We start from the raw sequence: 23532 nt of genomic DNA, 5'->3' as shown, positions 1-23532 counted from the left end.
TTGCCCAAACCTAAGAAAAATGGCACGGATTTGAATAACATTTCTTCAGTTAGGTTTTCTTATCATGCCATGGTTTATGGTCCTTGTCAGAGATATTTCCTGGAAGGTAGACATTCTGTGGACACTAGAACACATGTACAAACTTTCCTGTTGTAAATTTCTCTGCACAGAAGAGAGTAATTCAGTGTGGATAATTTCAAAGATGTTGATACAAATAAATATTATGTTTGCTTGCTGTCACTGGAAGATGGGAAAAAAATAAATGGGAAATTTTTATTTCAAATAACAAATACACATATATTTTGTGATATATATAAATATATATTGTATATTATGTTATTTATATTTTTATACAGCCTATATGTGTATTGTGTGTGAATTTCCATATGTATGGTAACTTACCAATAGTCCATGTTATGAACAGCTTAACTCATCAGGATGTTTCAACACATTATCAATTTCCAACTGACATAGTAAATTATATTATAGAAATATACATGTAAAAAACAGCCAATTCACATCCAAAGTAGTTTCAACTATTAGCTATCACTTCATGGCCATGCCTATTTATGAATATAAGAACAAAGTTGTCCCAAAGCAGTTCTCTGTCAAAAGTCATTTCAAATATAGTGACAGATTTAACTGAATTGAAATGTGACTCTTCTCTTTAACTTCTGGTTGAACAGAAGTACTTTCCAGATAGCACCTTATAAGAATAAAAATAGCAGTTTGGAAGAGTTTTTTGATAGTCTCATCTCTAAAGAATGTTCAGATTTTGGAAATAGTTCATTACAATTAGACATCTATTTCTTCTTAAAAAAAAAAGTGCGCAGATGCGTTTGCCTTTATGGGCATTTGCAATAGGTTGGGATGTCTTCCTTGCTGCACTTTATGGTTCAGAGCCCCAAATTTTACAATCTAATGGCAAGGAACATTCTGATTCTTATTCTATCAGTCAATGCAAGGCAAAGGAATAATAAAGAAAAATTCACTAAACATATCCCACTAAACAACCAAAAATGTGATTATTTGGCATAGACCTAGTATCGTTATAATTGAACATATTTCATACTTTTTTCTTGTAGGATTAACTTAAACTTGAAAAAAATACTTTTATAACTTTTTATGTTTACTCTATGGTCCACTTCAAATCATTTATTAAATAAAATAATATTAATCTTTTTTCACACTGAACACTATGAAGATAGTACAGATGTTTTTTGCTGAAAGTCAGAACAAATAGGGTTGGATCCTTGAATTAAAAAAAAAAAGGATCAAGTACCATACAGACTGCAAATTGATATGAAACCACAAGAAGAGAATCTGAGAAAAAGGCTGCTAAGAACACGCATCCCTAGCTACAGAGGTTTATGGCGGAGGAAAGAGTGCATCAACTTGCATTCATCCTTATCTTTTTTTTTCCCTTTCCACCCAGTCAAGCTCCATTAAACAATGAATGAAAGTTATCAAAGTGTATTTACAATGTACCACACCACGGACCTGTGAATTCAACTTGGCAATTTTCTGATAAAGGGATGATATGGACAGGAATGAGCAGATGCCCTGCAAACTGATTTAGAAAGCAGCCCTGATTTTGATCTTTGGGAAGATTAGCTGTTCTGCCTTGCTGGCTAAACTGAGCTGCCTTACAGATTAAATAAAAAACCTGTTTTAAAGGACTGTTTTATCCATTTCCTGCCACCTGAATGAGTACCTCTTAAAGGTTAAAAAACACTGGGTTACATAGGTTATTTTTCAAATTGCAGTTGTTTATAACATGCAGTATGTAGCAATAAAATAACTCAGATTAATAATCTTAATCTGGGACACTGTGGTAGCTCAGTCGGTTGAGCATCAGACTTTAGGTCAGGTGATGATCTCACTGTTCCTGAGTTTGAACCTTGCATCAGGCTCTGTGCTGACAGCTCACACCCTACAGCCTTCTTCGGATCCTGTGTCTCCCTCTCTCTCTGCCCCTCCCCCACTCACACTCTGTCTCTCTCTCCCTCTCTCTCAAAAATAAACATGAAAAAGGGGCGCCTGGGTGGCTCAGTCGGTTGGGCTTCAGACCTCCGCGCGGGTCATGATCTCGCAGTTGGTGGGTTCGAGCTCTGCATTGGGCTCTGTGCTGACAGCTCAGAGCCTGAAGCCTGCTTCAAATTCTGTGTCACCTCCTCTCTCTGCCCCTCCCATGCTCATGCTCTGTCTCGCTCTCTCAATAAATACATTAAAAAAATAAATAAAATAAACATTAAAAATAATAAAATCATAATCTGAAGGATCAAATAATTAGATAAACGCAAACATTAATACTTCTTGAAAGAAGTGTAGACTACATCAAAAAATTAATTCATGGAAGAAAGTGAAAAGATTATTTTGAATATATCATCATTACCAGTACCATTTGTACAATTGAAACTATTTTTGTCTTGAAAAATAACTGTTGTGTGTGCGCACGATATTGAATAAAGAATGTTATTTAAATATATGTGCACACATACGTACATAAATTATTTTGACTTTGTTTTTCACGAACATCATCAAATTGATTGAAGCCATACGGGGTGGTAAAATCCCTAGTGTTCTTAATTGCATAATATATACTTGTATTTCAGATCCTGCATATATTCAAACTATCCATCAACCTCATTTTTTGCAAATATGCTGTAACTTCCTACTTTACAAAGACCTAGTGCTCAAAAAGCAAGCACTGCTCTCCTCCCCCAGCTCCCCCACACCAGCTGGATCATTGCAAACTTTGCAACCATTTACTTCAAATCCTGTTTGATTTTCTCAGGGATGGAGGCATACCATCACGGGTTGTTTCTTTCTACCCTTGATCAAGATCCTACACAGGGTCATCTCTGCCCCAGCCATCTTTTTAAATCCAATATCCTCTCTTTAGTATCCTAAGTTTCTTGTCTCCATTGACCTTTTACACACCTCCGTAGAAAACACACATTCAGTCTCTCAACTTGCAATTAAATTCCTCATTTTATCATGTACTCATTTATATGCTTTATAACATTCCTGGTTACAAATTCAGGAAAGAAAGATTAAAATGATAAAACATTTTAGGTGAAGACATCAATATTTTACATAGTCTAGTGATGAATACTGTTCTGTAAGTATTTACACGCTAAATTGCAGTTTGCTGGGGTGCCTCCGTGGCCCAGTTGGTTAAGCATCTGATTCTTGATCTTGGCTCAGGTCATGATCTCACAGTTCATGAGATCAAGCCCTGTGTTGGGCTCTGGACTGATAGCATGGAGCCTGCTTGGGATTCTCTCTCCCTCTCTTTCTCTGCCCCATATTCACTCTCACTCTCTCTCTCTCTCAAAAATAAATAAAATGAAAAAAAAAGTCTACTTTGTGGCCCCCTTTGTAGCATCTAAAAAATAAGTTAATCCTTAATTTTAATCAATATAAGATTATATGTATTGGGAGAATTAATAAAATTTATATATTTCAAATAGAAAAGTATAAACAAAACACAAATAATTATGCAGATAGATGACAAAAAGATAGATAGATGATAGACAGACAGACAGACATAGATTAATTCACTTCAGTATCTACAGTAGCATGTCAGGATAAAAGTTGTCAACCTATGTTATAAATATATTCTACGGTAGAGTCATCTGGAGTACTTGCTAAAAAGGCCAATTCCTTATCTGCACTCCAGTCTTTCTGAATCAAAATATATGAAGGCAAAGCCCAGGGATCTGAATGTTACTAGGTTTCCAAGCTGAAATCATTCAATATTTAAAGACTAAGACATTCTGCATTAGGAGTTATATTTAAATCTTTCTTTGCTAATATTTGTGTTCCATTTCATTTTTACAATGAGATAAACATAATGTACTCTTAAAAGCAAAAAGCAATAGATAGATTTAGTCCAATGACAAATTCTTTACAATAAAAAAGAGTCAGGGAGAAGGTTAAGGGTTCCACTAGAGCTGTCTTGATGAATCCATGACTGTCAAACAAAACCCTGTATCCTAGTGAGTGTTAGCGAACATGGTGAAGATTTTTACATTAGTTAGAAAAATCTCTTAATGTTACATAATTTAGTACAACATGAGATAATTAATATTGTATGCATTAATAGAGCATTAATAGAACTGGAATTCACGATAAGCCTTTGTCATGGTACATTCTACATCAGATCTTCCATATATATGTCATATATATATATTTTTTTTCTAAGACAGGATCCAAAAAGTCAGACAGAGCCATAATTAAAATGTAATTACATCTTAAAGAGGAAATATTTTAGCATACTAATGACTTGACAATATGGATTATTCATACCATTATGGATAATTCATGGAAAAATGGGTGAATTGCTTAAATCAGAGAAAGTATGCTCTTTTTACCTTCTTTAAAGAAAGGATCCCTTCTCTGGTCTCTTTGTCAGTGGAGATGGAGAATATCCCAATACCATCACCATTAATGATGGAGTAGGTCATGTCAGCATTTGAACCAGTGTCTGCATCATTTGCCTTTATTTTCCCAACAGCTGACCCAACTTGAGCTGACTCAGGAACATACAGCTGATAGTGCTCTGAAAAATATTTCATATTAAAATTTTCTGATGGTAATGGGTTCACAAAAATGTAGTTTCAAAGGAAAAAAGACATTAAAATGGTTAGACCACATATTCAAACAAACATTGTATTAAGTAATATAGAAAATGGATGTGTTTTCAGATTTTAAATGTCAAACTGCTTAGTAGTGAAATACTAGATTACATAAACTTTAAAGTGTATGTAAAATAACCTATATGAAAATAATTTGTAGGATCTTAATATAAAATATTTTATTAACTCTACATTCATAGGCAACCAATAAAAGATAATGAAGGTCAGATTTGCATTCTTATGTTGAGCAAAAACTAAATTAGTCAAGTATTAACGAAATCCCCAAAACATTTCTCCTTCCATGTAGCATGCAAAATTAAAATATAAGAGTTAGAAAACTTGAAATTCAAAGTGAAAACAGAGAAAACAATATAATGTACCTGCAAGTATGATTATTATTCTGATCAATACACTTAAGTTTAATGAAATGTATAAGCCATGACAGAGAGACAGTAAACGTATTTATGCACTTAATTACCCTGTATTCCTGATCAGTTTCTAAAAAGAATTTAAAGTGGTTTTACAATAAAGTCTTGAATAAAATAAAGTCATCAAAATGAAAATAATGACTAACTTAAAGAATGAGAAAGAGAAATATAATGACTACATAGGATTATGTCTTATTTGTGATTGAATTAATTTTTACATATATATCCCATAGCCAAAAAACATTAAAACCCTATTGACTCTATAAATCTCATGATCCAATATGCAGACATCTTTTTCAGTATGTCCTGATACTAAATATTTACACTGAGAAACTTTTTTAAATGTCAGAGTTTGTCCTGATACTAAATTCCTTCAGGGAGAGCTCCTAGAACTCTCTTTATAGAAACTTATAAAATAGGTACTAAGAAACATAATGGCCACATCAGTACCATTGTTTTACTGACCAGTTAGAAACAGATCTATTAAAACAATTTGTTTCTTATAGCAAATCTCAAATAACAATATAAATAATGGAAAACTTGAATTAAAATATAATTGTATAAAAGACTTTCAACCAAGACTAAATTAATGGTGATTTAACATTAGGCAGGGATTTAATTAGACTATACAGATAAGTGAATGTGGAGCCTATATGAAAATAATTTCCCTAAGCCAATGTTTTGTTAGTTATGGTATGATAATATTTTTTTAAGTTAACATATCTGGTAAATGTGTGGGGTGATCTAATCTGTTTCTAAAGATACAATTATTTGTATTAAAGTTCTATTTGATTTATGTGTCTGTTTATTCAAAATTCAACGAAGATTTTTTCCCAGTTCTCTTCTATAAACATTTGAGATGCTACCTGACATTATTTTTTAGTTCAATAGTCCTCACCAACTTAACATTTCCTGGATAGACCACCGTCCTCTATGAAACACATGATCCTCTGACCTTAATCATGTGGTTTTACCAGGATCTGTCATATTGCAGAACACTCTATCCCTCCTGACATATTTAATTGACCTGCAAAGAGCATGAGGCCCAAATTCTTACAGGACTTCACCTTTCTGCTTGCAGTTGATTTGTGAAAGGTTGGCAGTTGAGTCACAATGATTCAAACAGGGAACATTCCATAAAATGTGAGAACTGGAATGAGGAGAGACCTTTAGTTTCTCTTTGGTGGCAAAGGTATGAAATGTTGGAGGGGGTTCCTGACAGTAGTCATGTTTCCAAAATTCATGTTGAAGTACCTAATCTCAGGGTAAAATTCAGTATCAGAAAGAAGCTATAATAATTTTCAGAATCTCTGTAAACACGATAATGTTCCTAGGCAGTTACATAAAATAGAGCACTATTCTATTAAAAAATTAGATAAAAAAAGTCAAACACATCTCCTACATTTTCTTTCTACGGTAGAAAGGCTAGGAAGTCAAGTTCCTGGTTGCTAAGGTCTCTAAATAATGGCTTAACCTACCACAATTCTGTAAGCCTCCCAAAGGACTCTCACCCAATGAAAACTGGGATAAAAACTTACAAACAAAAGAAGTCTTAGTTCACAGAAATAAATAAACCAATCATAAAGTTATTATGCTAGTGTTATTGCAAAGCAGGTTGTTTTTACAAAGAAAGTTACAAAAAATTGTATAAATTAGTCATAAAAGACTCACATTCCAGGAAACATTTAGGCTGTGTCTTATAAGGGGAAGGATATCCCTGGAAGAAGACCATCATGTTCAGAGGAAGGCCTGATATTTGTTGATACATTCTAAGCATTGCAAGCATCGTACCTCTTCCCCGTTCGCGATGCTCCATTAGGCAAAATACAGTGTATTAAGATTAATATTTCAATATTTATTTTTTCATATAGTTGAGAGTTTGTGAATTGTAAACAGTATTCAAATTGTCTCCTAATAACTAGAAAATAGCTGACAGGTAAGATTTATTCAGAAGTCAGAAGATGTTTAAAATATTTTTTAGAACTTCTAAGGACTGTATAAATAGCCAGGTACCTAAAAAATACTATAAAATTCCAGGACGATAATTATGGTGAGGCTCTTGAAAGAAAAATTCAACAACACAGCCTCATTGAGGTACAGTTGGTATACAAAGACTTGAACATATTTAATATGTACAGTTTCATGGGTATAAATACACAAAACACTGGCAGTAGCATCACCAAAATCAAGTTATTAATTTTCTTGTGTCTTTTGCTTCTGTTTTATTTTGCTTTTGTGGTAAAAAGGCTGAACATGAGATCTACCCTATTAACCTATTTTGAAGTGCACAACACTGTATTGTAAAGTATAGTTACTCTGTGGTGTGGAAGATCTCTACAATTTATTCATCCAGCATAACTGAAATTTTATGCCCATCGAAAAACAACTTCTCATTTCCTTCAGTCCCCTGCCCTTGACAATCACGATACAATTCTATGCTTCCATGAGTTTGACTATTTTAGATACCTTGTATAAGCGGAATCATGTAGTATTTGTCCTTCTGTGACTTATTTTAGATAATGTTCTGTAGATTCACCCATGTCACACATGGTGGACTCTCTTCTTTAAAAAAAAATATGTTTTATTTATTTTGGAGAGAGACAGAGACAGAGACAGAGAGAGCGAGCGAGTGAGCATGGGCAGAGGAGGGGCAGAGAGAAAGGGAGACACAGAATCTGAAGCAGGCTCCAGGCTCTGAGCTGTCAGCACAGATCCTGATGCGGGGCTTGAACTCACGAACCGTGAGATCATGAACTGAGCCGAACTTGGATACTTAACTGACTGAGCCACCCAGGTGCCCCTATTCTTTTTCAAAAGTCTGCGTGATATTCCACTACACACACATATGTGTGTGTGTGTGTGTGTGTGTGTGTGTGTGTCTAGAATGATAGAATGATAGAATGATGGTACCTCAGTTTAATAAAGGTCATAATGATAAGCCCATAGCTAACATCATACTCGAAAAATCTACTTAAAGCAATCTGCAGGTCATGCTATGCCATTTCAATCACAATTCTATTAGCATTTTTTTCACAGAAATAGAACAAATCTCTTAGACTAGGGAACTACAAATGACACAGAATTGATGAAGCAATTGAGAAAAAAACAAAGCAAGAAGCGTCAAACTTCCTGATTCCAAAATATATTATATGGCTACGGTAATTGAAACAGTATGGTACCAGCATAAAAATAGACATATAGACCAATGAAACAGAATAGGGAGCCCAGAATTAAACCTATGCATATAAGGTCAGCTGACCTGTGATAAGGGTGCCAAGAGTAAACAGTTTCTTTATCAAATGGTATTAGGAAAACTAGATATATGCATCCAAAATAAATTAATAAATAAATTGGACCTCTACATTATAGTATACACAAAAATCAACTCAAAATGAGTCAACAATGTAAATGCAAGTCTCAAGAATGTAAAATTCCTTAAAGAAATAAAGGTTAATACAGAAAATCTTGACATCAGCTTAGCAATTACTTCTTGGATATGACATCAAAAGCACAAGCATCAAATGGGTGGGGCTACATCAAACTAAAAATCTTCTGCACAACATAGCAGACAATCAACAGAATGAAAAGGTAACCTACAGAATGGGGGAAACACTTCCAAACCATAGATCTAATAAAAGGTTAATTTCCAAAATATATAAGAAACTTCTACAAGTCAATAGGAAAAAAAAAGGCAATTAAAAAACTAGCAAATCATTTAAGCAGAAATTTCTCCAGAGAAGACACATAAATAGCCAACAATTACACAAAAGATGCTCAACATCATTAATTATCAGGGAAATGGGGAAATGCAATTCAAACCTATATTTAGTTAGTTAGTTAGTTAGTTAGGGAGAAAGTGCAAGTGCGGTAAGGACAGAGAGAAAGAGGCAGAGAGAGAATCTAACGATCAGCTCAGAGCCTGATGAGGGACTTGATCTCACAAACCATGAGATCATAACATGAGCCAAAATCAAGAGTCAGATGCTTAAGCCACTGAACCACCCAGGTGCCCTTAAAACTACATTTAGACATCACCTAAAATATAGTAGAATGACTATTATCAAAACACAAAAGATAAATGGTGTTGGTATGGTTCTGGAGAAACTGGAACCCATGTATACTCTTGGTAGAAACTTAAAATGGTGCAGCAGCTATGGAAAATAGTATGGAGTTTCCTCAAAAAAAAAAAAAAATAAAGTAGAACTACTATATGATCCAGCAATTCTACTTCTAGGTACACATCCCAAAGAATTGAAATTAGAATCTCAAAGAGATGCCTATATTAATATGTTCACTGTAGCCATTAATCACAATGACCAAGATATGGAAACAACTCAAGTATCCATCAATAGGTGAATCGAAAAAGAGAATGAATAATGATCATCTCTATAAGATAAGAAATATCAGCAAATTGGAAAATAAAACCTCTGAGTGTGTGTCTGTGTATCTAAGGTGATATTCTAGTGAGAGAATTATAGGATTAATAGAAGTAATTGGAAATATATATGCACATATATACATGTATATATATAATGATAAATGGAGATTAACTCAATGACTTGGATGGACATGATAATAAAGATCATAAAGAATATAAAAAATAGACTTGCCATGAATTAAATAATTTCAAAGAATCTAAGATCTTTGGGACCAGGCTCCTTCTAAAGAGCCTTGTGTGTATTTAAAGCTTACGCACTTTATTAATATTTGTGCTTAACATAAACATAGCATTCATATGCACATTTGTAACTTTAATCCAATATAGTATCTTTATGTGTGACATTTTTAGTATAGTGTGATTAGCCATGGGAGGAAATATATTGAATTATTCTAAAATAAGAAAAGATATCAGGCAAAATTTACTCTAAATATTAATTCTAACAAAAATGCAAATACCACACATAAAGACATATAACATATAAAATTACCTTTAAGAATCCTAAAAACTGAGAGCCTATAGTCCATAAATAATTATATATTATCATCTCTGTATAATAATTGCATATGAACCTTCATTTACCTGTTATTTATGAAAGCTGCCATTCCTTATAGGCTTGAAGAACATTTGGTAGAAACTTTAAAGGGTATGATTCAAAATGTAAATATCTGACTAACAGCCTGAAGCTATACCATTGCTATACATGATATGGCTCAATTGATAGAGTCAGTATACTATTTAGGAAAAAAATTCACTTTTATCTACATAAGATTAATAAAGGTCATAACTCCTAGAATCTTGGAATACATAGTGAATGACCTTTTGCCTTTTGTATTATTTTTACTCTGTAATTACTCCCTCTGGGAAGAAAAAAATGCCCATCTTGGATAATTTATAGTACAGTCTAATCAGCACTTCTGTGGTTGCCAAAATATCCCTCAGAGTGCTCGGCAAGTTCTCCAAAAGGTTATGTACTGTGTAACATTATACATTTCCAAGGGGATGGAAAAGGATTAAAAAACCCCACTGATATTGTACTTTCACACATGCATATAAGCCCACACATAGCGTGTATGTGCATACAAACATGTTATATGTATGCATATCTGCATTTCATTTATGTATTAGTGTGAAAGAGAGAGAGAGATCACTCATTCAATTCTTAGAAATAAATTACATAATTGGATTTGTAAGGACATACACAAATTTAAAACAAGAGACTTAATTCTTAATTATCTCTATTGAAATTAAGGGGAGAGTTTTCCCGGCTCCCTCCTTTTTCTTCAAACATTTACTAAAGAAAATTTGTCATATATACATAAACATATATATATATATGTATATATATATGTGTGTGTGTGTGTACACACATATATATATACACATATATATACACATATATATGACATATATGATGTATATAATATGTATACGCACTATATATATACACACACTTATAATGTACTTATACATTTAAAATAAATTATGCATTAAAAACCCAAGTCATGCAATATATGGAATTTTTTTGATTTTTAAGTTTAGTTATTTTGAGAGAGAGAGAGAGAGCACCATGGAAGGGCAGGGAGAAAGGGAGAGAGAGAATCCCAAGCCAAGTAGGCTGATTGCCATCAGCCCAGATCCCATCGTGGGGCTTTATCTCACAAACCATGATATTATGACTAGAGACAAAATCAAGAAGTGGACATTTAACTGACTGAGCCACCCAGGCACCCTTCAATAAATATTTTTAATATTTACTTTTGAGAGAGAGAGACAGAGTACAAGTGGTGGAGGGGCAGAGAGAGAGGGAGACAGAATCTGAAGCGGGCTCCAGACTCTGAGCTGTCAGCACTGAGTCGATGGGGGGCTCAAAGCCACAAACTGCGAGGTCATGACCTGAGCCAAAGTTGGACACTCAACTGACTGAACCACCCAGGCGCCCCCCTCAACACGTTTTTAAAATGCAGGAGTTTATTTTTCAAATTCTTTAGTAAATAATGAAGTCATTGGGGCACTTGGGTGGCTTAGTCAGTTAAGTGCTGAATCAAGGCTTCAGCTCAGGTCATGATCTCACTGTTCAAGGAATAGTGCCTCACCTAGGGCTCCACACTGTCAGCTTGGAGCCTGCTTGGGATTCTCTCTCTCCCTCTCTCTCTGCTTCTTCCCCACTCACACACATGCATGCTCTCTCTCTAAAAATAAATAAAATTAAAATAAAGAGTAAAGCAATCATTCTATCATTTCACATGTAGCTCTGCTTTTATAAAATATAATTACATCTAATAATTGCGCAGTCCCAGCACACTCATAGTAAAAATCTTGGTTATATTTACATGAGCTATGAGAAAACAGCCTCAGTTGTTTTAATGGTCATCAACTATGGAAGGATATTCTATCTGAATTCTGTAGCAGAAAAGAACTTCTGAAAAAGAAAAATCCTTCCTGGTTATACTAATTTTTGTTTTGTTGAGGGCTGACGTAGCTAATGACTTGACGTACAATTGGGGGATACAAAAATATCCCCCAAACCAACCACTGTATCCACATTCACACCATGATATACTGTGATGAGATGGGTGTATAGTTCAGGAGAAGAGAAAACTAGTCACTGATTTAATGCTGTTCGGTGAGCTCTTTTCTTTCACTCCCAACTTATTAATTATTGTCATCTTTATAACAAATATTGCCAAGATGGGATTAGTTTTGGATGTTGTTCTAATATTAAAACCTGTTGAGATGTTTTAATCTGAATCCTCTTTGTTTTTCAAATCATAAAAGTTTTCTTTCAAGACACTTATTTCTTGTGTTTATTATTTTATTTTTTTTTTTTAATTTTAGAGAGAGTGAAAGAGAGCACTTGTACCGTTGGGGAGAGGGGCAGAGGAGAGAGAGAAAAAAGGATCCCAAGCAGACTTCATGCTCAGCAGAGAGTCCAACACAGGGTTTCATCCCACAATGTGAGATCATGACCTGAGCCAAAATCAAGAGTCAGATGTTCAACTGCCTGAACCACATAGGCACCCCTATTTTTTGTTGGTTTTCAAGGGATATTTACACATCATAGTTTCACTCCCTGTCCTTCCCACATCTCTCTCTCTCCTTGTGTGCTGTGAAAAGATTTTTCTCTTTCCCTTACTTTCATTATTTTTATATCAGTTTTTAATATTATTGACTCTTTTGATATTTGTTGCTTCCAGGACTGATTTTAATTAAGCATTTTCAGTTTTGTAGAACTCTTAGGTAATTTCTTACAGCTTCTTTTACACATTATCATGGTGTCTCTTTTTGTTTTTAATTATTTCAAAATATATTTTAATTATTTCAAAAATATATTTACATCCAAAACTTCAAGCATTCGTTTTCTACTATATTGAAGTTATTTCTGTTTCTATTCTATTAAAAATTCTAACTGGTTCTAAAAAGAAAATTGAGCATTTATAGTTGGTATATCCCCAGATTTCTGTAAAGATGATCTTTTCTTTCATTGCAATAATTTCATATGCTCCTAACATTCTTCATTTTGATACAAAAGTTTTTTGTAACCTCTAATCTATTTTATGTTTAATTATTATTGTAAATATTTTTAGAATACCAGATAACCTGTAATTTCCCTATGTTTATATCTTTTGCTTAAAATAATTTAATGTTTATCTAGTAACATTGATCATTTTATATTTAGTGTATTTGCTTTTTGAATCTTTCCTTCTTCTAATGCCATGAGACAATCATATTTCCCTTTAAAGCATAAAGAAGATATAAATCTCAGTCCAATTGTAAAGCTTCAGGATGCCGGTTTATCTACTTTCAGAATGATGGTCAACGTTGATGGTCAACGACACCAGTGCCTTCATTTTCTAATGTACGATACACATATACCCGGTCCCAGGGTACACATGGGTGTGCTTCCTAAGTGCTCTGTGAAATTCACTACATCTATTTGTCAAACCAAATGGATATTGATATCTGTTTTTTTCTGCCCGATTCCAATTTTTTTCTTTAAAAGTTCTTCATTATTTATGAAATTGTACTTGCCCCTACGAAATTTTGGGTCAGCCGAGGTTTGTCAGCTTGTTCAGTAAATGTCACTTACCTCATGCTGTGTAATTTCAGGTACTGCAAATACGGTAAACAAAACAGACAGAAGCAAACAAAAACAGACAAAACATCTGTATAAAGTGTACATTCTCATGAGGGACAGAGAAAATGGGAAAAATATATGATAAAAAATATATACTATATTACACAGTGAGAATTCTAAAAAATAACAGATGTAGTATGTTTATAAGTCAGCTATTTATGTATTGATTAATCACCAAAATATCTCAGTAACTCAAAACAGCAAATATTTAATTCTATCTTGCATTATATGAAAACTATAAGGATATAAAGAAACCACCCCCCCCCAAAACAGTTTGTATGCTTTGTCTTCATCAGGTCTTGGATTATCCGTAATCCTATTTAGGCACTGGTTTTAAAAACTAAAGGTTTTAACAAACTTCACCAATATTTGAATTGTAAATGAAGTCTCTTTGACTAATTAGACTTGTTTATTTGGTATGTTATGTTCTGGTATAAGGTCATCACTCAATATTCATATTTTTGAAGTATTATGTCACAGAAATAACTGAATTTCCTTGTCAATTTCATTATAATGAATTCTCAGATCTTTAACCATTCAATTTTTGAGTATTTTGTCATTTACAATTACTGTTCTGATGCTCTTGAGAAATGTATTCATCTTCAAGGTGATTCATGAAAAGGCCTTTCAACAAATACAGGTTTTTGATATCTTTAAAATCCTAAAACTAAGATGGGTAAGAATTTCCATAACTGACTAAAAGGCTACATTAAACCTGATTAAGAATTAGTAGCATGGGACTAAATGAACTGAGGAAAATGATTCTAGTTTTAGTGACTCTTATTGGTCCTCTAAGGTTTGCTCTTCCAGATTAAGGAAACTTTCTCTTAAGATATCTATGATATACAAATTGTGATAAAGTATTCAATTGTGAACAAACTGAAGCATTTAACTTTTCTCCCTGCCTGAAACCTCTGAAATTCAAAAAGTCTCAGTGAGTATGCTTTCTTTCATGACAATCCTATTTCCTAAGTTTAATAAGAATCTGTTTTCTTTGTAAAAGGACACCACTAGAAACTCTGGTTATTTTACCAAGGCTTTGACTTGAATGTCATATTTGAAAGAGATATGCATAGACTCAGATATGACTAGTTAGCTTTAAGGACCTAAGGTTAACTTTATGAAACATGGAGCTATAAAGCCCATTGGAAGTGTTGGCCTCATACCTTTCTTATACAGTTCCCAGCAGCCTTACCAGCTGAGTAAAGAATGTCACTTCCTGGCAGGTGCAGGAACCTCAGAATATTTGGGGGATCTTGAGAAGAGGAATTCACCCAAATCTATAGGTAGTGTAGGTATGTCTGAGGGTAAGTATTTGGATTGACTTCTGGTCTAGAGAGGCTACTAAAAGTTCAATGTAAAGATTCCTTATAAAAAATTCCAGCAAAACAAAATTTTAAAGATCTATACTGCTGAGCTTATGCAAATAATTAGGCCATGTTGAAACTGAACCTGTTTTACAAACAAAATAGTCTTGATTTGACTATCTCTGGAATTGATAATTATTGAGAGAAAAATTAGGCTTCAATAACACACCTTTGTGGATGTTCAATTCTAGTTCTGATTGTCTTTGAATATTGTTTGCCTTGGCTAGACAACTTGAGGTAAACTTCAGAGAAATTGCCATAATAGCTCATGTATAGAGAATCTTCATGCTTTTTATTCTGTGGGGATAATAAAAGGACCCATGGGCATATGATTATTTGAATAGCTGGACACGGGATGGATTCCCCAACAATTGCATAACTCAACTATCACTTTGACCAATTCTGTATGTCTGGAATGACAAAATCACTCCTTAAAAGCTGAAGCATACCCACTCTATAGAATTAACTATGGACTTATGGCCCCATTTTCCTTATAATTGGATTGGATGCACTTGGGGATGCCCATATCCCCAGATAAGTCTTCTCCCACTTGCCAGTGATTCCTTGTGATTAGGATATTGTTAAGTTTAGAAATAAAAGAAAGATGGCTTCTTGATGGTTTTATCCCTTAGCCATTTTTTTTTTTTTTTTTGTCTCAGGAGCTATCTCTATTGATATAAAATTGCCAATAGAGCCTTTAGCCAGACATACCATGTCCACTTTTAAGCTCGACATGCAGTCATCCACAAATTCAAAAGGTACTCCTCTAAAACCCAATGGCCCTTAATATCCTGACTGCAGCTCAAGGAGGAACCTATGCTTTATTAAAAGAGTGTAATGTATATACTCCAGATTACCACAGAAATGTGACAGGGTTACTAGAAGGCATGAATACTCAAATTGGCACTTTAAACAATCCCTCTATCCTTTAATGATTGGTTAAACTCCTGGACTGGAGGAGGATTTTGGTCAACTATCATAGGACTCTTATTTGAGTGAAGCTTTCCTTATGTTATTCTAATTATGTTTTGCTCTTTTCTCCCATGTCGCTCCATCTGGTCATGAGACTCCTTTACTGACATAACTTCAATCTGAGAGATGATCCTTTTCTATTCGGGATATCCATATATACTGTCTACCTCGGATTCAGCTGCCTTTGCCTTTCATAATTCCTGTATATTAGTCCCCAACTGAGCAGTGTTGACCTGCAAGTAGGGACATTTTGACATCCCTATTCAGCAGGAAGAAGTTACAGAAGATAAGACCTTCCACTCTCAGCAACCTTAAAGATTTAAGGTCAAAATTATTTAGGGGGGAATGATGTAGAGAACAAAAGAAAAAAAATTAGAAAAAATTAAATCTCCTTATAACTTGCAACCCATTGACATATACTTGAGAAAGGTAGAGTGACTTTCCTCTAGGAACTCACCTGCTTTCATGCTAATACTTTGCTAGATGCAAAAGGTAACCTTGGCTTGACATTAGCCCAATCTCCAGGATCCTATAAGTCAGTCTCCTTTAACAAATCAAAATCCCTCTGGAAATTTTCTTTATCTCTGCCCCATAAGATTTATGTTAGCGATTTATCTTCCAAACATATGGTCTATTGATACATATCTTAGGGTCTCATGACATGCTTTACTAGACAGTAGTAAATGATCTAATCTTTTTTTTTAAAAAAATGATGCTTGTTTATTTTGAGAGAGAGAGAGAGAGAGAGAGACAGTGCGAGTGGGGAAGGGGCAGAGAGAGAGGGAGACGCAGAATCTGAAGCAGGCTCCAGCCTCTGAGCTGTCAGCACCTCATGGTCCTGGAACCATTGCTTCCAAATTCCTTAAAGACTTACCTAAGCCCCACTAACTCAAAAGTATACAATTATTCCTCACAATCCCAGTACAGCTCTTTCTGCCCAGGTGCCCTGTCCCATGCTTTAATAAAAACCACCTTCCTTTTTTACTCAGTATCTAATCAAATGCAGCTTATAGCAATCAACTCACATTATAGACATGCTTTCATAAAACCTCTTCTGAAGCCATGAATTCTTTAGGTACATTTTCTACCTTATAAATTATCTCATGAAAATGTTACCAAAGCAGAACACAGTCATTTTCAAGCATCCTATAAGCTTCACTTCATATGCTTTTCTTCTTCAAACACAATTTCACATAATTTGCTGTAGTAGTGGTGGCAGGGATGGTAATGGCAGTGGCGGTGTTTTGACAGAAACTTGCTTCTAGAGAGATACAATGTAGTATGCATACTCACTTTGTTTATTAGTCACTTTCTATCGCTAATGAATTCTATCTCAATAATTTATAATCACAAACATTATTTCTTCTCACTTTATATATCAACTCTGGCTTGGTACAATTCTGCTGGGCTCTGCTGTACTCACCTGTATTAATCTCCAGTGTTTTCTCATAAGACTGAAGGAGTAGCTTCTTTCTAAATGATGTTCTTATCAGAGTGGAGCCAAGAACAAGAGAATTAAGCTAAACCACAAGCTTATTAAGGTTTATGCTCAGATGTGGTTCAAACCACAATCTTTCACATGCCATTGATCAAGGCAAATTAATTAGCCAACCCAAATTCAATGGGTTTCCTACTTATAGGAAAGCATGTCAAAGGTGGGGACAGAATGCAGAATTGTGAACATATAATTAAATATACAAGTGCAGGTAAGAAAGATACCAAGTACTTGAAAATGAAAGGTCAGTAAAATTCTATTCCAAACAGAATTTTTTTAAGGAAATAAGACAAGTGAGAATGAATGTTGTGAATGATTGCAATACAAGACATACATCTTACATAGTTTTCCAGTGAGGTTCTCTGAACAGTGAACTCATTCTTTTTGTTTTAACATATATTTTTACCTCTTCCTCATTTTTAATGCAATTTAATAGGTTAAAGATTTCTAGAGTAATAATTATATTTCATCTTCTCATCAATTTTGAGAACAATTTTCTACTGTCATATGTATTCTATTATTGTTGATGAGAAGCCCATGGTGTGTCAAATTCCTTTCTTTTTGTTTTTCAAACTCTACATTTCACCATAACACACCTATGACATAAAATTTTTCCAACACACTTGAGATTTCTTATGATTATTTGTTTAAGGTTTAATATCTATACTTATTCTTGAAAACACTTAGTCTAGTTTATTGTTTTTTTTTAATACTGTCTCATCATTCTCTTTGCTGTCTTCCTCTGAAACTCCTATTATTTTACATTAGAAATTTGTTTTCCTTTGCTATGTATTTAATCCCTCTTCTTTGTTTGTTTGTATGTTTATCTTTAGCCTTTCTTATGCATTCTGTCTAGTTTCCTCAGACCTGTCTTCCAATTTATGTATTCTGCATTCAATTGTATCTAATCTCCTATTTGCCCAATTTTTTAAAGTTCTCAATGCCAGTTTTTAATGTCAATGTCTATACTCTGGCTTCTGTTGACTGGCAAGTAGTTTTTCCATTTTCCATTTCAGAGCAAGCTCTGGTTTCATGCCAGATATGTTATTCTAGTAACATCCTAATAAATTCTTGTAACTGTACATTAATGCCAGCTGCTGGAGCCTGCATGCTGCCTTATTCTCCCTCTAGACTTCCATAACATCAGCTTACTAATTTGTCACTGTTTCAAGTGCACTTACACTACTATAATCACATGGAAATATAAAGTCTACTGGGAGAAAATTTACAATTATAACAGTAGCAGAATACATGTAATTCCCTAAACTCTCATTATTCTAGAGTATGGCACTCACGCTGCACAGAACTCTACAACAGAGGTCCAGAAGAAAGGATCCCTGATTCTCAAAATGTTCTCTATATTTTCAGCATCAGGGAGTCAGAGAGCACAGAAGCACCTGCACAAATATGCAAGTGAAAGCTCCCTAGATGAAGAGGAGGCCATATTAGAAAGGAGATTCAGGAGGACCTAAGTGGCTCAGTCGGTTAAGTGTCTGACTCTTGATTTCGGCTCAGGTCATGATCTCACAGTTTCATGAGTTTGAGCACCGTGTGCTAACAGTACAGAGCCCTCTCTCTCTGCCCCTCCCCCACTTTCACTCTCTGTCTCTCTGAAAATAAAAAAATAAACTTAAAGAAAAAGGAGACTCTGAAGTTCTGTAGATGTTGCCAGTTTAGACTCTAGTGCTAAGTCATATTCTCAGCCAACCATTTTCTACAATACAGAAATCAGTGTTCAGATCCACCAAAATTTGTCTCTCCTCATCGTTTAAATGTAAGGTCATTTTTCCCATTAGAAGCTAATTGCTATCAGAGCAAAATGTTGATAATTTATACACCTAAATTTCTTTTCTTATTATTATCATGAAGACTGGATCATTCTTAGTGACTGTTAGATAACTTTCACAGAAAAAATTGAAAGTGTGTGGAGAGAGGTGGTTTTTTTTTTCCCCCTAAATGAAATGTTTGTTATATCAATTCTACTACAGAATGTATAGCATTTTGATGCCTGGGATTATTTTAAGGTAGGATTTTTGTCTTATCTGGAAAAGTTAAATACATAGAAACAATTATGATTTAAGTGCCTGGATGGGAAGCTTGGGCTTGCTGAGATCTGAGGTGGTACAATATGTGTTACTGAAGTTTATGCACCAAGTTACTTGTAATATATCAATAAAGGATTTTTTTCTTAGCTTTAATATATGTAATTTCTAAATTATAGTCTACCTCATTAGCAAGTTTCAAATATATCTTTAAATGGTGCTATAATTATCCATTTTGGTTTTAAGACTATGTAATTTTATATGGCAGAGAGATACAGATGTCATTATTTCATATTTCTGTTTCTGAATGTGCTATAATTTCCTATGCCATATGTGATCCTTTTCACATTATTTCTTAGACTGTATCATGAAATGCTAATGATTAGATGAAGTACATTTAAGAAAGCAAGACTTGGTGTGAATAATAAAAGGGCATTTGATTCATTGAAGCTTGACCCTTCAAATACACTTTTTTTTTCCCCAGGATAATACTGATTTAATTGTTTTTAAAAAGACCTTGTTTCTTTCCTTCAGTAACTTTGCCAGATGAGTAAATAAGTCATTCTCTAAAATTAACCCTGGGTCCCAGCCTACAAAAGCTGTAATCAATTTGATAATTATAATTATTATGACTAATGAATATTTTTTCTTACATTAATAGCATTTACTTGGGAATGTGACAACTTACATAAGATAAATATTTATTTATAGTTGATTCTGAGGGAAAACTGATTCACTTGTAAGTCTTAGGCTGTGATATCTGACTTATCCAGGAAGTCTGACATTATAGATAAGATTAACCAGAAAGTTTCTAAGTCTCTGCTTTAAATTGCTTTACACAGCAGATGCAGTTTACATTGGAAATTTAAACTCTCAAATTTAAAAAGACATACCAAGAATCTGGGAATTTCCTGCATCTGAAAAACTTGTATGGAATCTAGATCGTTAAGCATTACCTTAAGCTCTGGTGGCATTGTTTTTACTATACGAATAAAGAATGACTACAGCATGCACGTTACAATGCCACACATTAAAAGAACAATTTTCTGATATTAGAATTCCACTGTACTCTGGAAGAGCATCTTTTTTTTTTAATATATGAAATTTAGGGGCGCCTGGGTGGCGCAGTCGGTTAAGCGTCTGACTTCAGCCAGGTCACGATCTCGCCGTCCGGGAGTTCGAGCCCCGCGCCAGGCTCTGGGCTGATGGCTCAGAGCCTGGAGCCTGTTTCCGATTCTGTGCCTCCCTCTCTCTCTGCCCCTCCCCCGTTCATGCTCTGTCTCTCTCTGCCCCAAAAATAAATAAAAACGTTGAAAAAAAATTAAAAAAAAAATAAATATATGAAATTTATTGTCAAATTGGTTTCCATACAACACCCAGTGCTCATCCCAAAAGTGGAAAGATGAGTGGAAGCTCATCTTTAAAGTTGGTTGACCTAAAAAAAAAAAAGGTAAATAAAGTAAATAAAACTGGTTATCCTAACATATTTGGTGTCACCATGTGTAAACGTGCACTACTACAAAGCGGATTCTCCTGTAAGAAATTTTTCTTTCAAAGGACTGGTGAAGTGGGCCACTTCTCTTTTTTAGCATTCTCTCACTTTTATTCAGAAACGTGACTCATGAAATGCTGAAAAAATTGTAAACTTATAAATTCTTTTTATTTTTTTAACGTTTCCTCGTTTTTGGGAGACAGAGAGAGACAGAGCGTGAGTGGGGGACGGACAGAGAGAGAGGGAGACACAGAATCCCAAGTAGGCTCCAGGCTCTGAGTTGTCAGCACAGAGCCTGACACGGGGCTTGAACCCACGAACCGTGAGATCATGACCAGAGCTAAAGCTGGACACTTAACCGACTGAGCCCCCCAGGCACCCCAAAACTTATAAATTCTAATTGCAGATCATTCCTACTATTTTTCAGCATTCTGTGAATAATTTAAAAGATGATTTGTAAAGACTAATTAGTAACAATCACATAATTTCTCAGTAATATATGCTTATTACCCTAAGCATGCATATCCATACTAAATAGGGTAAGCAAAGGAAAAGGAGTCTATAACTTTGCCACAGCATACAGCCAAAGAGATTAAATACAAATCATAAAATTATTGATGTTATAACTGGTAAGTTTCTAAATAGACAATCTTAAATTATTTCAAAATATTCAACTTTAAAATTGGAATAATGCCACATACTTATTTATTTATAGCTACTACCTTATATGAAAGAATATGCTCCATAAGTATTTGTACCTTTATTAGAATAAATATATAATTATTTTCAATTATTTTTATTTTATTCACGAAATCTCATAATATTAAATAAACATACTTTGTATCTACAGAGCTGAATAAAAAACTATAATAGACCAATAACTTGCAGGTTTTACAGTTAATTTGAGAATTTCAGCCTTCTTTTGAATTCATAATTTCAATTTAGCCATATTTGATGAGGGAGCCTGGGGCAAGCTAAGGGCAAAATACAGGCTAACACGCCCCCCCCCCCCCCCCCCCCCGCACACACAAGGTGGGATGTGTGTGACATTCCTTAGATATTCTTGGCTACCCAACAACAAAGGAGAGGGTATAGGTGCTTGCCCTTGTGATGTGGGAAACCACAGCATATGAAAAATTACATCCCCTTACTGCCTACAGCCCATTGACAAGTTCTTGAAACTGGCAGAGTGACCTCCCTTTAGGAGCTCAGCTGCCTGGATGATGACACTTTGCTAGGGGCAAAAGGGAAGTTTGGCTTAACATTATCCCAACCTGGAGGATCCTGTCATCTACTTCCTTTATCTCAACTGCCCCAAGATATATGCTGGCAATCATACTCTAAGCTTATCGCCCTCCAATATACATCTCAAGGGTCTCATGACTGAGGTTTTATTAATAGTAATAAGTGATGTTTCCCCAGCGACAGCTAGCCCCTAAAGGTCCTGGAAACTTGCTTCCAAAATTCATTAGAGAGTTACTCTATCCCTGACCTCTCCCACCTGAGGGTACATGATGAGTTACCCATCGTGACCCCAGTGCAGCTCTTCCTGACCACAGGTTCTGTCTTCATACTTTAATAAAATCACCTTTTTGCACCAACAACATCCTCAAGAATTCTTTCTTGGCTGTCGGCTCCAGACCACTCCACCATCACCCCAAAACTTCATCAATATTGAATATCAAATTGATATGCTATTCATGTATCATCCATGTTCTTTCAATTTAAACGTCAATGGGTTGGTCTTTCCAATCAAGATGGTGAAGTGATATGCATCTGATGCACTCTCCCATTGAATACAGCTATAGAAACTGCACAATATACACACAATGACTGTTTCAAGCCATTGGAGAGTATTCAATGTAAAAAGGCCTGAAAGAGATGTGATCTTTGGGAAAAAGGAAGAATGACAATATGAATTTTTATACTGACAATGACTCAGGGCATTTTTTTAAAAAAATATGTAGTGCTAGGGGAAAGGATCCAAGCAGCAATTATATAGTTTCTGGAAGACAGAGGTTGGGATTCAGGGCTGGCATAGTAGCTTAAATAAGAACAAAGGCACAGAAAGGAGAAACCTCAGAGAAATGGTCCCAGAAATGTGAAAGCAATATTTCTGCGATAATTGCAGATACGTATGCCACATGTGCACATGTGGAGACTCCAAGAGACCAAGAAAAAACAAAGCTGGAAGGCGCCAGAGCTCATAGAGATTTCAGCAGCCGATAGACAGTAGGATTCAGAATTGGTAAATGCTTCGGTTGATACTAGAGAATAATGTGTGTTTAGGAATAAAAACTTCCCAGGAATAAGGGGAAAATGATATAAAGCAGTTCTAAGATAATGTAAGTAATTTAGGTAAGCAAATAACTCTCTTTGGAGGAAGATGACATAATCAGTCACTGTTATAACTCTTTATACATAATGTTCAGTCAATAATTCCAAAGCATGCTTAAAACTGGAAAACTACCAACACAAATAAGGGAAAAACATCAATAAAAATACCCAGATTGGATG

General features: G+C 34.7%; 1 protein-coding gene across 2 annotated transcripts in view; it reads right to left on the bottom strand.

Moving 5' to 3' along the window:
- The window catches only part of CDH18 (cadherin 18), a 343377-nt gene that overhangs the window by 84408 nt on the left and 235437 nt on the right, over positions 1-23532 (bottom strand). Inside the window, exon 5 of one of the 2 annotated variants that reach the window (XM_047074386.1) lies at positions 4380-4567. In XM_047074386.1, coding sequence (XP_046930342.1) covers positions 4380-4567 — 188 coding nt within the window. The remainder of the gene's footprint in view (positions 1-4379; positions 4568-23532) is intronic. The other variant, XM_047074393.1, reaches the window with a different exon arrangement.

This window comes from Lynx rufus, unplaced genomic scaffold (genome assembly GCF_022079265.1).
Source record: "Lynx rufus isolate CCGP_SWC_20201006 ecotype Redwood Valley unplaced genomic scaffold, mLynRuf1.p SCAF_1, whole genome shotgun sequence".
NCBI lineage: Eukaryota > Metazoa > Chordata > Mammalia > Carnivora > Felidae > Lynx > Lynx rufus.
Note: the sequence above shows the minus strand (reverse complement) of the source record. Positions and strands in the feature narration are given on the sequence as shown.